Source organism: Phaenicophaeus curvirostris, chromosome 3 (genome assembly GCF_032191515.1).
Source record: "Phaenicophaeus curvirostris isolate KB17595 chromosome 3, BPBGC_Pcur_1.0, whole genome shotgun sequence".
Taxonomy (NCBI): domain Eukaryota; kingdom Metazoa; phylum Chordata; class Aves; order Cuculiformes; family Cuculidae; genus Phaenicophaeus; species Phaenicophaeus curvirostris.
In genome coordinates, this window is record NC_091394.1 from 43,714,309 (window position 1) to 43,729,834 (window position 15,526).

At 41.1% G+C, this 15,526-nt stretch overlaps 2 protein-coding genes across 3 annotated transcripts in view; one reads left to right on the top strand and one right to left on the bottom strand.

Annotated features, from left to right (window-relative positions):
- PTPN2 (protein tyrosine phosphatase non-receptor type 2) overlaps positions 1-12,231 on the top strand; it is a 33,890-nt gene extending 21,659 nt beyond the window's left edge. Inside the window, exons 6-10 of one of the 2 annotated variants that reach the window (XM_069853813.1) lie at positions 79-288; positions 1,638-1,796; positions 4,957-5,147; positions 7,247-7,348; positions 11,868-12,231. In XM_069853813.1, the coding sequence (XP_069709914.1) occupies positions 79-288; positions 1,638-1,796; positions 4,957-5,147; positions 7,247-7,348; positions 11,868-11,889 (684 nt within the window). In that variant the 3' untranslated portion in view covers positions 11,890-12,231. Of the gene's footprint in view, positions 1-78; positions 289-1,637; positions 1,797-4,956; positions 5,148-7,246; positions 11,231-11,867 lie in introns of those variants that run through there. The other variant, XM_069853812.1, reaches the window with a different exon arrangement.
- Positions 1-15,526, bottom strand: part of CIDEA (cell death inducing DFFA like effector a) — a 557,707-nt gene that overhangs the window by 289,472 nt on the left and 252,709 nt on the right. The window lies entirely within an intron of this gene.

The window sequence follows — 15,526 nt, forward strand, 5'->3', positions numbered from 1 at the left end:
TAGATCAGGGAAATGTGTGCTAACTAAACAAAAGTAGAATACTTTCTAGTTGTATTGTTTGTTTGTTCTCACTTCTAGAGTGGTGAGTCCAGGATGATCTTTCATTTTCATTATACTACATGGCCAGACTTTGGAGTTCCTGAATCCCCAGCTTCATTCCTGAACTTCCTGTTCAAAGTCAGAGAGTCTGGTTCACTGAGTCCTGAGCATGGGCCTGCAGTGGTTCACTGCAGTGCGGGGATAGGACGTTCCGGCACGTTTTCATTAGTAGACACTTGTCTTGTTCTGGTAAGTGTTTGGTCATTTTCTCCTGACACTTGGCCTCCCTTCCCAATATGGGCTTTTCAGTCAGAAGGCTTCAAAAGCATTTAAGTGAATGACATGCCAGTGAAAACTTTGGAATGACATACTTTTATCTTTCCTTCACATATTTTGATGGTTTAAAAACACAGCTCTTCAAATACATTTACAAATCCATCTTGATTTATAGTGCACGTTTTAAAAGCTTCCTGGAAAGTAAATAGTAAGCATTCTTTTCCGTTTATATAAGATGTGCTTATAAATGGTTGAGGGTGTTTTTTTTTCCAATATGAGCTTAAAATTAGGCTTGTGAATTATCTATTGAAACAACTGAATACGTAAGTCCTTTTTTCTTTAAACGTGGACTATCTCACAGGTCTGACAGACTCCTTAATGTTGCCAAAAACAGGTATCTGAGCTAGGATGAGAACTTGGGCACGCGCCTGGGTTTCCTGCAGCATGTGATGGGTTGGTTGTGGTACCACATGAATGAGTAGATTTTGGGTTTTTTCACTTACTCAGTAAACTACATTGTCTATATTTGCTCATGACTTAAATAATATTTAAAATACCTTTACATTTTTGTTGGATTTTAAAGTCCAAGTAGACTTTTTCTCTTTGTTTGTGCTTGGTAACAGTGGCAAGTATGGCGCAGGGTTAGGTGAAACAGGTTTTCATTTAGATTATAGGACACTTGTTAGCTTTGGTTAAGTCCTCTCAACTTTTTTTTTTTTTTTACTTTTTTTTTTTCTTTCTTTTTTTTTTTTCCCCCTGCATTTTGAAAAACATAAGTGTGTTTTTTGACACAAATATACTTTAATACTAGGCAAACAAAACATTGCAAGAAGTGCAGATATGTGGTTAAACACCCCATGAATGTAGTATGGGACAAATTTATGCATTGCTTGGATTAAGGATTCTGCTTTAAATAAGACAGCTTCTGCCACAGTCTTTCATTCAGGAGCAGTAGGAAATATTGTTTTACAGTTATGATTCTCATAATCATATTTCAAAGTATAAATACATGCCTGAATAAAATCAAGCATATTTAAATGTCTTAATTTGAAGACTTGGTATTAGGGTACTGATTTATTTGGTTAATACGTGATCATTGATTTGTTCATAATAAGCTTTTGTCGCGTGGTTTGCTCTATTCCTGTAAAAACGGTTCATTAATCATTTGAGAAGTTAATTTCTTATTTAATAAATAGAAACATAATGGGAAGAAATTAATTTTTAGATTGAATTTTATGACTAATTTTTATGTGTAATTATTTTTTATATATTGTCTTGCTTTATCAATAGCAATGATGCTTTTGATATAACTTTCTCTACAGATGGAAAAAAAAGACCCATTTTCTGTAGATATTAAGAAGGTATTACTGGATATGAGAAAATACCGAATGGGACTTATTCAGACTCCTGATCAACTAAGATTTTCATATATGGCTGTAATAGAAGGAGCAAAATTTATAATGGGGGATTCAACTATACAGGTAAATCTTTAGCTCTATTTAAACATAAACAGTAGCCTGCTGACAGTAGTTAAAAATGAGCTCTGAACTGTTTTAAAATGTGTGACTTTGTGGGTTCTAAATAATTTGCCTTTTTCAGTAGATGCCTGGAAGGTTTATTGGAGGATATCTGATCAGCACCTTCTCTCAGCTGAACTTTTAATCCTATGTATTTGTCCTCTTTCAGATTGAATACAGAAGTAACTTAGCTGTACAAATGTGGAGATTTTTCTTTTTTTTAAAAAAAAAGAGGTTAATTTGATATCTTCAATACTGAAAAGCAGAAGTTAATGCCCAGTATCACTTTGAAAGGATAGAAAGTATCTTTTTAGGATTTTTGGATCTTTGCTATATGTTTTAATAACAATAAAATTGCCTGATGCTACTGATCATCATTATTAGAAAAATTGCCCTTTTTTCTTTCATAGCCTTTAAAATCTGTGTTACAGTTAGTAGAATCTAGGAAATATAATTAGTTTTGGGGCAAACAGATTGCCAAATCTCACTATTTTATCAGGTGGCTTGCAGATGTAATATGAGCTACAGCTATTCTAGATGGCTGAGAGGGGAAGCTGCAATACAGACTTAGTGCTGCTTTCATATGCTCGGGCCTTTTTATTAATTCCTAAAAAGTCATGAATGAAGCAGATAAGCTAAAACACATTTCCTTTCTTCTGTGGTTCTGGTAGTTGTCATGTTCTTCTCTTTTGACAATCTGCTCGCCAGATTCAAGTGTTCTATTTCTTTGTACTAAGGGGATGCCTAATGCAGCATGCTTCTCATTTGTTCTTGTTGTTGTTGTTCAGATGATCTTTTTTAAACCAGTGTTTTCTGCAGTGCAGGCAGTTGTCCTGCTGCTTTTCTCTTTAGGCCTCAGGGTCATGTGAGGAAGTCAATTTGCTGTCCTTAATAGGAGTATTTCTTCTTTCAGGGTGAGATAGATCATCCCCCTGTATGGAACAGTTGCACCGTCTAGAGTATGAGAGGTATTTGTCTCCCTAGTAGCAATAGGGAGGGCATGAAGTCATTGTACACTTCTTTAATACAACATTACCCAAATGTTGATCGCTGACATCTCCATGGATTTCTGAAGTCAGTAAACTGTGCAGACAAACAGAAGGTATGCATGAACCTTCACTTGCATACAGCTGATGGCTGCAGCTGCAACACTGGAATAGGGGTTGAGGAGTCTCTTCCCCTTGTTTAGCACCAACAGGGTTTCCACGTGTGACTGGAAGGAAGGATCATACACTTGCCTAGGTTGCCTTGAAGCCCTGTGGAGGCGTGTGATTCGTGGGCTCCATGGCGCTGTAGCTGAAACAGTTTTTCTTCCCAGTTATACTATGGCACTGCACTGTATAAAGTGTGTGAGGTGGAACAAGGTTGAAGTTTTCATTGCTATAAAATTCCCTCATAATAAAGATAAGTTCATATTGCTTCAGCAACATAGTAGTATAACTTACCTTCTTTCTTTCAGAAAAATCTGTTGAAATTAAAGGTCTTTGGAAAACACATTTGTGCCTTTAAAAGGACATAAAGTTGAATTCCTTAGATCTGTAGAGATGTTTTGCAGACAGAGAACAAGAACATTTATAATTTTGTACAGAAACTTGTGAATCCAAAACGTGTATCTGCCATTCATCTGATTCTGTCAGCTGAACATCTTAATACACCTTTTCATTGTGTCCATTCGCTCCAAAAAGCAATATGGGCCTTAAGTCTTAGCTCCTCTACACAGGCATTTTGGTTATAATTTTAAGGACAATTTTATTTCCTTAAATTGAAGTTAATCACTTCTTTGTTTCTTTCCAGACAGTGTCACAAGTTCAGTGTACTGTTATAAAATGGCAAAGGTACTTCAGCAACACACTCCTCCTTGGCTGTCAGCTCCGGGTTGTACGTTATTTTACCAGTCTCGCCATTCACATAGTCTTGTCATAGATATTTAAACTTAAAACTACCAGCTGTTTGAGATATTGTTGTTACATGTTTAAAATAGAATCCTTGGTAGGAGATACCTTCTGTTTGACAAGAGTGGTAAGATTATCTCTGATTTCAGTTCTTCCTTTATCACATCCAGATTTTGTCAGTATTTATCTTAGCCAGCACATCTCTTAGGGACATACCCACATCATCCAGAAGGCCTTTTTCTCTGACAGTAAGATGGAGCTGCTGTGTGGATTTCCATTTGTTAGCGGCTGTTTCTTTTTGGTGGTTTTTTTTCGTTTGTTTAAAAAAAACTCTCTGAGAGTGAAGGCTTCTGTACATGAAGACTCCCTTTCTAAATTTCAGATCTATACTGGAAGCTCTTCTGCAGTGGAGGTGTGGGATTACTGTTAAAGCTCATTCTGCCAGCAGCTCATTTATAAATAGCTGGGTTTTCTTGACATCACTCTTTTGAGTTTGATGTTTAGTTTAGACCAGCAGTCTTGAATTCATTCCATGGATGAGAATCTAACAGTCATTTTGTGAAGAGTCTATTTTCAGTTCATCTTTCTGATCATAGACATTTAAAAGTAACTGATTTTTTTCCCCCTAAGGTATTCTATATTGTCATAGGCTGGCTAATCTGTGTGAGAAAAAAACATTGTTCTTTAAAAGTCTTTTCCTTCCTGTTACCTTTCTTTTTTCTTTTTTTTTTTTTTTTTGCCCCTGCATGAAATTCTGGTGCAAGAAATTGTTCAGATTGTTCATCATTAGGACAGTTACCCATTTGGACAGAGATCTGGCAAACCTTTTTAAGCAGTTCTTGCACACAAGGTCATACTCTGCTTTGGGGACACTAAAGGTAACAGCACAGTGTAAATATGTGGAGAGTAGAGGGAGATGGAAAGGGATGGACAGGGAAGGACTGTACAAGACAAGTTGTTTCCTCATTGCGGAGCTACCGTGGATAGTACAAACCCTGAAGTTAGTGGCCTTGTACCTTCACAGTGGCATCATCCTGCAAAAACATTGAACGGGATCATTGTTGGAGAAGGTGCATCTTCATTTAACATTATTTCTTCATCTAGCAGTTATCTTTTTTTCCTTGATCTAGCAGTCCTTTAATCTACTTCTGTGACTTTTCTGTGGGAATACGTCTTAGGCAAAGAGTTTCAGCAACAGGGGAATGTTTGAAATATGTTGTCCCTGTTTCCAGAAACGGTGGAAGGAGCTCTCTAAGGAGGACCAAGCGCCAAGTTCTGAGCAGTCTTCTCCACACCCAACCAAAATAACCACAGAGAAATACAATGGGAACAGCATAGGCCTGGAGATCAATGATCAAATGGAGAAAATAAATACTGATCTGTCTGCTAAAGTTCAAGATATCACAGATGGAAACATTGAAAGGTAAACAAAACAAGGAAACCTAAGCGAAATGAGGAACCCATTTAGAAAACAGATACTCTCTTTAGAAGCTGAATTATTATATGCTTTTCTTATGATAAGAAACCTTCAATGTCTTTATTCAGTAGGGGGAAAGGATAGATGGTGTTTGACAGTTTGATTTATTTTTTTAAAAATGAGTTCTTAAAATGCCTCAAATAATTCAATACTTATTTTTAAATACAATCATAGAATCATTAGGTTGTAAGAGACCTTAGAGATCATCAACTCCAGCCGTACCTATCTACTACTAAACCATGTCCCCAACCATCTCACCTACCCACCTTTTAAACGTCTCCAGGGATGGTGACTCAACCACCTCCCTGGGCAGCCTCTGCCAGTGCTTGAGAACCCTTTCTGTGCAGGAATTTTTCCTCATGTCTAATCTAAACTTACCCTGATGCAGCTTAAGGCCATTAAATGGTAACTTCTGCTTAGCTGAATGCTAACTTCTGTTTGGAAAAATGCATACTTCAAAAGAGCAAAATTTAATACATGCTTCAAAAGCACCTAGAATCATTAAGGTTCGAAAAGATTTCCCGGATCATCAAGTCTGACTGTCAGCATAAAGCCAAACCTACTGCTTTCTGTAAGATTATTAAATTGTGCAATTGAAGCTGTACGTTAGCCCCTACCCATGTTAAATCTACCACTCCGAATAGATTTCTGTAGTTTAGCAGTGGCACGTGAATCTGTCCTTCAAGTTTCTTTGCCTTATGAATAGTAATGCCTCAGCCATGGGCTGCTGTGCTGAGAGCAAAGAGTAGATTGAGTTGGAAGGGACCTTAAAGATCATCTAGTTCCAAGCCCCCTGCCAGGGGCAGGGACACTTCCCACCAGACCAGGCAGCCCAAGGCCCCAACCAACCTGGCCTTGGACACCTCCAGGGATGGGGCAGCCACAGCTTCCCTGGGCAACCTGTGCCAGGGCCTCACCACCCTCACAGTGAAGAAATTTCTCCTTATGTCAGGTCTAAATCTGCCCCTCTCCAGTTTATACCCATTGCCCCAAATTCTATGACTTCATGCCTTTGTAAAAAGTCCCTCCCCAGCTTTCTTTACCCCCTGGATTGCTGTGCCTTGAGGCCCTGTGTCAGTAGGGCCTGCCCGCGGGAGGGTAGCATGTGGATTCATAGCCAGAGACAGGGAAACCGGACTGGTTTGTGTTGAGCTGTGCGGTGCCCAGGAGAAGGCAGTGTCTGCCCCAGGTACTGCGCTCTGAGAGGAGAGGCAGCAATGCAATGCAGATAGACTGGAATTCTGAAATAACAGATCGCTTACTGAGTGCCCTGAGGGGTTTCTTTCTGTGTCTTCGTGTGTTTTGAGAGAGAATGACAGCAGTTCTGTAGGTGTGAGAAGGAGTCTCTCACAAGCAGGATGGGGCATGGGTGTGTGTGCTGTTTGTATGCTAGAACTTGAACAATGAAAGTAGTTTCTTGTGTCAAAGTTACACTTTGTTAGAGATTCTGAGGATACCTTTGGAGACAAGAATTACAAGGTGGCCCTGATAATGTGACAATGCAGAACTTATTATTTTAGCCCGTGTCCTTGATGAAGACTTGGTTTACAGCCTAAGATGAGCACTGTTAAATCTGCATGGAGGCATGAGTAGGTTATGATCAATGTATTAGTGAGGCTTGTGTGAACGCTGCAGTGGAGGCACACACTTAAATGCTGTGAATGTTTGCCTGTAGTGCCTGACACTGCATATAAAAGCAGCCTCCATGCAAAAAAACTGAGCCACAGAATGGGTCACTGATGGTGCTGAAAGACAAATCTCAGGTCATTAAGCTAATTCTGTTTCATACTGAACACGTAGGTTAATCACCACTTTACATCTTTGTCATTTACGTACTTCATGGGATGTCGCTGGCCTGTAGCTGTTAATATCAAGGATGTTAAAACAGAATAAAGATTGTTTGGTTTAGATTTTATATACTGCTGCTATACACTAGTGGTGGGTTGGTTTACTGTTGGGAGTGTTTTGGGAAGATGTTTAATATCTTAATAACCTTTTTCCTGTTCTGCAGTTTAAGATTTACATTTTGGGTTTTTTTTCTTAAGTACTGTCCGAAAACGACTGCGAGAGGATAGAAAAGCTAACACGACACAGAAGCTGCACCAGATGAAGCAGAAACTAAATGAGACTGAAAGAAGAAGAAAAAGGTGGTTATATTGGAAACCTATTCTCACTAAGATTGGGTTTGGTACACTGATTTTAGTTGGTGCTTATTCTTGCTGGAAAATGTATTAATTTTTTTCAAGAACATTCCTTGTAAGTAAACAGTAAAGCCTGTCTGCTCCAGCAGCTGATTTTGCTGCAAGTTAATGACTAGGGGTGTGACTTTATGCAGTAAAATCCTTACACCTGGAATGGGTACAGACCGTTACCCACTGTAGAGAAGTGATGTAAACTTGATCCCGTGTCAACATCTCAGGACTTTTCACTGCAGGTACTTTCAAAAATTAACTGCTGCCCCTCAACAGAGTTGATGGTTTGGGGTTTTTTTGTTTATTTGAGCAGGTACAAACTTGCTGCAACTGTTTATACACTTTTTAAGATGGTGTTCTACCGGATCTTAAGCAAACCCTGAACGCCAGAGGTTTAAGCTGCTGAAGGCTGCCTGGGTTTAAATTTATATGCCTGACCTAAGCAATAAACAGTGTTGTATCATTTACGTTATTAATGCAAAGAAGTTATCCTTAAATGTGTGTAACATGTAATGTAATAGTGACATGAACATAAACATTTTATATTCTTATGACCTAGGATAAATATATTTTATAATTGCATATTTAATCTTTTTGTAGTTCACTGTACTTTTAAAAGCTCAGTTTGTACAAATTTCTGACCAAAAAGAATTTGATTTTGAAACTATATGTAATTATAATTTGTGCATGAAAATAATAGTGCAACCATTCCCCATATTTTGAGTCTCGAATTTACGATATGAGCAGCTAGGGGTCTGATGAAGCACTTACCAATTTCTACTCTGTTAATTTGCCTTCTTTATTTATTTTTTTTTGTAGCTTTTATTATTTAAGTAAGGCTTGGAATTTTTTTTAAGGCTTTTGAGAACTTGGCCCCCACCGAAAAGCAGACTGTTGAGTTGATTAATGTATTCAGACTTCAGCTACTGTTTGAAGGCCAACATTGTTAAAGTTCTGACATTCCATTAAATGTGAAACATAATGTTTTCTGTGTCTATAGATTTTAATTGCTAGAAAGAATAAAATTCATTCATCAGTAATAGGTGTAGAAAGCACATTGAAGGAAACTGTAGTTGAATTTCCAAAGGTGGTTTTAATACAAAACAGATGTTGATATTCTCCCGTACCTGGTGTGTGCAGGTGTACGAGTGCCGCTTCCGTAACTTCACAAAGTCTAGGATTGCTTTTTGGCTGCTTCCCTGGTGCTGTGTTTAGAGGCTTAAAACACTTAATGACTAACATTTTGGGAATACCTAAGGTACAGCCAATTTCAAATTAGTGAGCACTGCCTTTCCATTAGTTGGACGGTAACACTTTATGAATAGGGATTCAACACAAATCACTTTGTCTTTTACATTCTCACTGAGTACAGAGATCGTGTGTGGCTGTGTGTAGCTCACTGTCATCCAAGCTGAAGCCTAATAATTTGTAGTACTGGACTGCACTTTGAAACTTGGATTTTATTTATTCAAGCATTGCCTTGTTGGGGTGACTTCAGAGAAGTCGTGTTTCCTCTCTCCATTTTTCTAGCTGGATTGTCTTTTGTTGGATATGGAGGTTTTGGGGGTTTCTTTTCTCTCCTCTCCCCCAGTCCTTTTGTAAAGCACTGTTTGGATTTACTGCTGAAAGAGCTAAGCAATTGCTTTGCTCCTTATCCAAAGGATGACTTAACTTGAAAGGTTTCCAGTACGTTCAAGGCTTAGTAGTAGCACGCTAGGCCTGGAGTCCAAACAGCCTGACACTGGCTGCGCAGAGCTAAGTTGAGTTTACTCTTTGAAATTCTCATTTCACAACAGCCAATACTATTTTGGACCATGCTGTTTATACAGCAAACAGACGCTCAAGGGCCCAGATAAGGAAAAGGAACATAGTTTCTTAGAACACATAGTTCTGAATTTGGGAAATCCTGTGTCAGTAGATCAAGACAATTTGTCTTCTGGCATTGACCAACTATGCAGCTCCAATAGCAGAATGACATAGTGAGGGCTGTGGCAGCTTACGTATTTTAAGGCATTTCATAATTTTTATGTCTACAGTAACACTTCTAGCCAACAAGAGGCTTGGCAAAAAATTTTTTTTTTTCCTTTAGTTTGGGAGTGCGGGTTTTTCCAAATCAGCTCTAGCTAGTAGTAGGTGTTAGTGTACGTGCCTTATAAAAGATATTTTGGTTATGGGAAAGCATGGATTGTAGTTGCTTTTATAACAGAAATATTCCAGATTTTATTCTAAATAATTAAAAGCAGCGAAGGAAAAAGTACAAGCGAAACCTTCACTGAAATTGTAGTCATGAATCGCCTGTCCATTTGCATGGGAAAGATTTGCTGGGCCACCGGTATTGGATAGACACCAAGTTCTGACCGGGGCTTGTCAAGTTGTCACTTAATTCTTTCCTGATTTTGTCTTCTCTTCTGGCTTTTTTGTCCCCTCTGCTCAGAGCAGGCATTCCCCTTTCTGGGTAGGAACAGCAGGAGGGGGCTGTCTTGCATCACCTCGCACTCTTGATGCTATAAAGCAGGACTTGCAGCTTCAACAGTTGATCTGTAAACATTCTGCTTGGTTCCATGATCGTATCTGTCTTGAGAGTCCAAGATTTAACAGTGTAAGGACCACAAACCAATTCAAGTCTTGGACAAAGCTATTTTGTACAGTGAATTGTCTGTGAGAGTTTGGGTGTAGGAAGGAAAATCCCTTAAGTTAGATCTCTTAGTACATTCCAGGAGATAATTTGGATAAAGTTGTTCTTTCTGGTCTATCCGTAATCCTTAAAAACCGTGGGGGAGGCTTGTTCTCATTATGGCAAACCAAGCCCTTGTGGTACTTTTGTTATTCTTTAGGATTTCGACTTGCAGCAGTTTTGCACAACTTGGATGTTAAATAGGAACAAATAGGGGCCAAAGTGAGGAACTGTGGGTGCCAGTGTTTAGGCAGTGTTTAGGGAATGCTTAAGGAAAGAGTAAAACTGAAGGACGTGCCTTCTGAGCCCTCTCCTGCCTCCCTCCACCCCAGTTTCTGTTGGGCTGCTGGCTAGTCCCGTGCTGCTTCTGAAATGCTGTTGCGCTTGATTTGAAGTGTTGCTGGGTTGGGTTTTCCTCTCTGTTCTAGAAATACATCGGTCAAAATATCTGATGCGTAGTGGGCTTCCTTTAATCCAATGAAACAGTGTTTGGCTCTTGGAGGTACAAGTTGTGTATGTTTTCTTTAAAAAAAACAAACCACTAGCAAACATTTGGGCCTCTGTTACAAGGGGTTTGTACATTCAGAACTGGTCCCTTAGATTTTCTGTTTATGTTCTTGGTGTGGGGACAGCCCGCTCAGAGCGATGGTCTATCTGTGTTTTTACTGGAATGTATTAAGTTAAAATAAGTGAATTCAGCAAGAAATATCGATTTGAAAGAAAAACTACCAATCTGTTCTATGGAAGTAAGATGTTGCAAGTGAAACTTGGCTCATTTTGTTAAGCCTTGAGTGAAATGGTTTACTGACATCAGTTTCTGCCATACTCAAAAGGGAGAGGGAGCAAATACGTGTGCTTGTACATGCGAGTGAGTCGTGCAGGCAATTAAAAAGCCTGTCTGGCTTTAAGCTTAATGAATGTTAACCAAATTGTTTAGTTTGTTGCTTGATGTTGTAGTTAAACCTGAGTTACTTGAGGACTGCACAAGGAACTAATTTAATGGTGACGAAAGAGGCGGCCTCCTGCCTGGCTGAGCGGCCTAGGGCAGAGGGCAGAACTTGCACAGTTGACGTGACACAGTCTTCTGGGCGTTTTTGTTTGCCCCCAGGGGTTTAGGCCAGTCTTTCATTTTTATGTATGAAAAATAAATGTGTTCAAAAGTGCATCTCTGTCTGAGTCGTTATTTAAGTTGGAAGGATAAATGCTCGGAAGGATTTTTTTAACATGTCTTAACTGATCAAAGGAAGCCGCTTTATGAACCAGAGCAGGGTTTGCAGAACTCAAAAGCGTTTTACTTGTAGTAGCGTGGATATTTGGCGCTGTGAGTACCAAGGTCTTTTTCTGTGTTCTTCAGAGCAGAACCTCACCTCCCCTAGGAACAGGATGTCCCATGTTGGGATGTCTTCCTCGCTACAAGAAACCTTTCCCTAGGAACACTTCTCTCCGTGCTGCTGGGCCAGGGTCGGCATCCAAAGCCCCACGAGGTGGTGTCGGGGCCGGGAGGTGCAGCCGCCCCGCTGGGGCTCGGGGAGCTCTGCTTGGACACGAGTCAGGGCTTTGCTGAGCTAAGCCCCACGCTCGAAGCTCTCCAGCGAGTGCGTGCCTCGCACTGAAACGTGGAGATAGTTCCTGGGAAAGCTTCCCAAGGGCGCTTGCCGCAGGCAAACAGTAGGCGGTAGTTGCTGCAGGGAAGGCATGGGAGGCTGTTCATAACGAGTTGCAAACCCACTGTCTGTTCTGATTTCTTGTTTCTTTGCTGTGTACTGAATCGGTGACTCTCTTCTGCATTGTGTGTCGCAGGCCGAGACTGACCGACACCTAAGCCTTCGAGACTTGTGAATATTCCGCAGCTATAAACTGCTAATTATTGACATGCAAAGTGAGATATGAGCCCCTCTTCGGGAACAAAGAGTGAGGTCTGTTAAGTCCTGAGAAGACCTCAGTTATCTGTTTACAGCGTAAACCGCACCGAGGGGATGAAGACCACCAGCAGCATTGCTACTTTGCAAAACAAAACCATTTGCCGTCTTGTGTTTTTATAATACCTGTATTAATGTAGAAAAGATGTAAAAGAAATAAATTAGGAAATATTTTGTTTTGTACTGCCATTCTTATTGTATTTTTATACTTTTTGGCAGCATTAAATATTTTTTTAAATGGACAACGTGCTGTTGTGTGCGCATTGTGTTAGGGAGAAACTGTTGTAAGAGTTTATTTTGTGGAAAAAGAAATGTTTTGCCTTAAGGTTTCCCGATTTCCTGTCGTTACTGGAAAATGGGCAAAAATGATTGCGATGTGCTTGATGCAAATATTATCATTAACGCTGAGTATTGTAGTCTGAGCTAAGAGGGACTCCTGCCCGTTTCTTTTGTAAAGCACCACTATGAATGTTATTTTATTGATCTGACCAGTTGGTTTGGTTCATCCTCATGTTTCCTACATGGAATGTTGGGAGTCACTGTGTGAGGGGCGGGGATTTCATGGTCGATGCTTGAAAGGGAGGGGAATGGGGAAATGTACTGTCTCACTGCTGATGGCCATAAATAATTAATGGCTGGTGAAGGCCAGGTGCGATGAGCACAAAGTAAACGGTGTCTGCAATTAAATGGGTTTCAGAGTGTGCCATCCCAGCGTGATATTTTCCTTCCCATCTCCCTCCTCTGGTCAGCGTTCTCCCAACACAGAGCACTGCTTAGAGGAGCCCTGTTGGGCTCGGCAGGGTCTCCGGCCCTGTACTTCCCGAACAGAGCAGATCTCAGTTCTGTGCTTGGGAATGTTCACATAAACCTTAATCCACCAAAGAGCCTCCCTTTGCTAGGACTGACCGGCATCACTGGTTGGGGTGGGGGTCACGCCTGATTTGTACTTTGCATATTTTTTTGTATCAGGTTTTTGTACAAACTGTAGTTGCTGAAAGTAAAAGCATCAAGGAGGGGGGGAAACCTGGGCCAACAACGGTGAACTTCGCTAAAACAAGCAGCAACCTGAAATCTGAGCAGGACTTGTTGAGGCTCATTGATGGAAACAAGTGCGTTCAGAGTTGTGTTTAACTTAACACCATCACTGTAGCTAAACATGCGCTTTACACCATGTTGAAGCAGTCTAAATATCACCATTTGTTTAGATGACGAGTGCTGTTCCCAGCCTGTGTTGGAGGAGAAAACATCACCCAGTGATTCAGTTTCCTTTTTCCAGTGAGTGCAGCTGCGAGAGCCGGAGTGTGTGTTTGTAATGGGAGATCAAACTCTGCCCAAACCCACTGCAATAAACCCTGTTATTGAAAGCAGGAAGGGAGCCTGTTTGTACCACCTGCAGCTTTGGATACAGCTTTCAGCCATTTGTGCCTTTTACCTCCCCCTAAAATTCATGCCTTTGTTATTTGTGTCATCTGACCCACGTGTAAGCACAAGATACACGACTAGCAGGGACAAACCTTGCTTCTGCCCTGCTGCTGCCACAGGTCTGTGTTGCCCTGGGGGCTGCATGAGGCCGAGCACCCTTCAGACCAGCTCTTGGAACAAAAATGCCCATTTCCTTGCTCTCGTTCTTTTAAACTGAACCAAACGTGGTGACGGGCACAGGGCATAACGAGAGGGCTTCCCAGCACAGCTTTGTCAGGGCAACAGGTTTTACCTAGGACTGCCCTGTGACAGCAGAAGTCATAGAACCGTAGAGTGACCAGAGTTGGAAGGGACCCATAAGGATCATCAAGTCCAGCTCCTATCCCTGCATTGGACAACCTCAATGTTCACGCCCCCTGTCTAAGGGCATTGTCCAAATGGGTATTTAATAGCATTAGGCTTGGCACCATCACTGCTTCCCTGGGGAGCCTGTTCCAGGGCTCTGCCACCCTCTGGCTGAAAAACTTTTTCAAGGTCTTTCGGTGGTTGAAAGCACCAGTCCAACCAGCAAAGGTAATGCTGCCATACATGCCGATTCCTGGCTTGAGGACACTATAATTTAACTCACCTTTCCAAGGATCTGTGCACTCCTCTAGGAGACACTACAGCATAACGCAGGAATGGGGCAACCCCAGGAGCTGAGGAGGCTGCAAGTCTGAGCACAGGGTTCATCGTAGCTTTAGAGAGCGTGGTGAATTTTGGTAGAGCTCCAAGTGATAAAATCGTAAGAACTTTAAACCTTTTAACTGCTTCCAAATATGAGATTTCATGCCTCGTACTTCTTGTAAATAGCTGAAAGGAGGCTGCTAGTGGACACTGCTCGTGACTCATGAGGACGTGAACGTCAGTTGGTCCAAGGGATAAGAGCAGACAAGTCCAACAAATCTTAGTGTTTTCCATTGCCTGCCTTTCTCACAAATTCATTACACGATTTGGATGAAAACGCTAAGAATCTCTAGAAGAGTATCTTGAGGGAAAAGGGGTGGGGAAGCCACCTTGGCTACTGCTAAGTAACTACATGATGGCACTTTTAGATTAGAATATGTTCCAGAGATGCTCTCTTCTCTTGGGGGGCCTTACCCGATCCCTTCACATATGCTGTATCCGCGAGTCAGCGCACACACAGATCCTCTTCAGCTCTGTAACTACCCAGGGAAGAGCAGGTGGTCAGGCAGCGTCTCCTCCGAAACCGTGACTTCATTCTCGGTTCCTGTGCTCTCCACAGCAGCTTCTTGGTACAGGGTCTGGCCACCCACCTGCCCTTCCCTTGACTGCACAAACTATAAGGGACAAGCAGCATATCTGTAGTTAGAAACACTCAGAGCATTAAATAATCTCGGTTGGTTGCGGTCTTCATTGCATTCTTTTGTGGACAAACAGTTGAAAGAATTGAATTTTAAGAAGTTTTTAAAAGACTCCTGTTTAAAAAGAAAGTCTGAGATGCTTATAACGTAAGTGTGGGTTAGTCAAAATTACTGTCAGGAGTATCTGTGAGAATATTTTCATGAGAAATTACCTCTTCATCTGTAATCAGGAAAAGAAGGAAAGGAAAATTCCAAATGGTTCTATGCTGTAGTCGGGTCGTCAAACACTTGCTGTTACTCTAGCATCCTTGGTTTTCCTCCTCTAGTTTTCCACCGCCTCTCCTTGTCCCAGGCTGTACTAATTCTGATTGAAATTTCAGCTACCATCACAGCTGCTTTGATTTTGATGAATATGGTTTTGCAGTTAAATTCCTTCTGAGCAGTAGCTCCTGAAACGCCACTGCGTGTACCTCAGACTGCGTCCTGATTAGTACAACCCATTAATACAAGTTTTTTCCCTACCCGATCGACTTCCTGTGGATGCCGAAGCACCACGGCTTGTTGCCCAAGCACCACGGCTTGTTGCCCAAAGAACGTTTTACCCTTCAGATTTTACACAAGTCGATTTCAGTTTTTCAAGATTTTTTTAGTCCCTTCTGTATTTTATAGGTCTGCACAATGTATTCTGGATCTTCAGCAAAGCTGCACGCCTGGGGCAAACAGCTGCAGCGGGCCCTGTTTGGGCTTGCTGTTT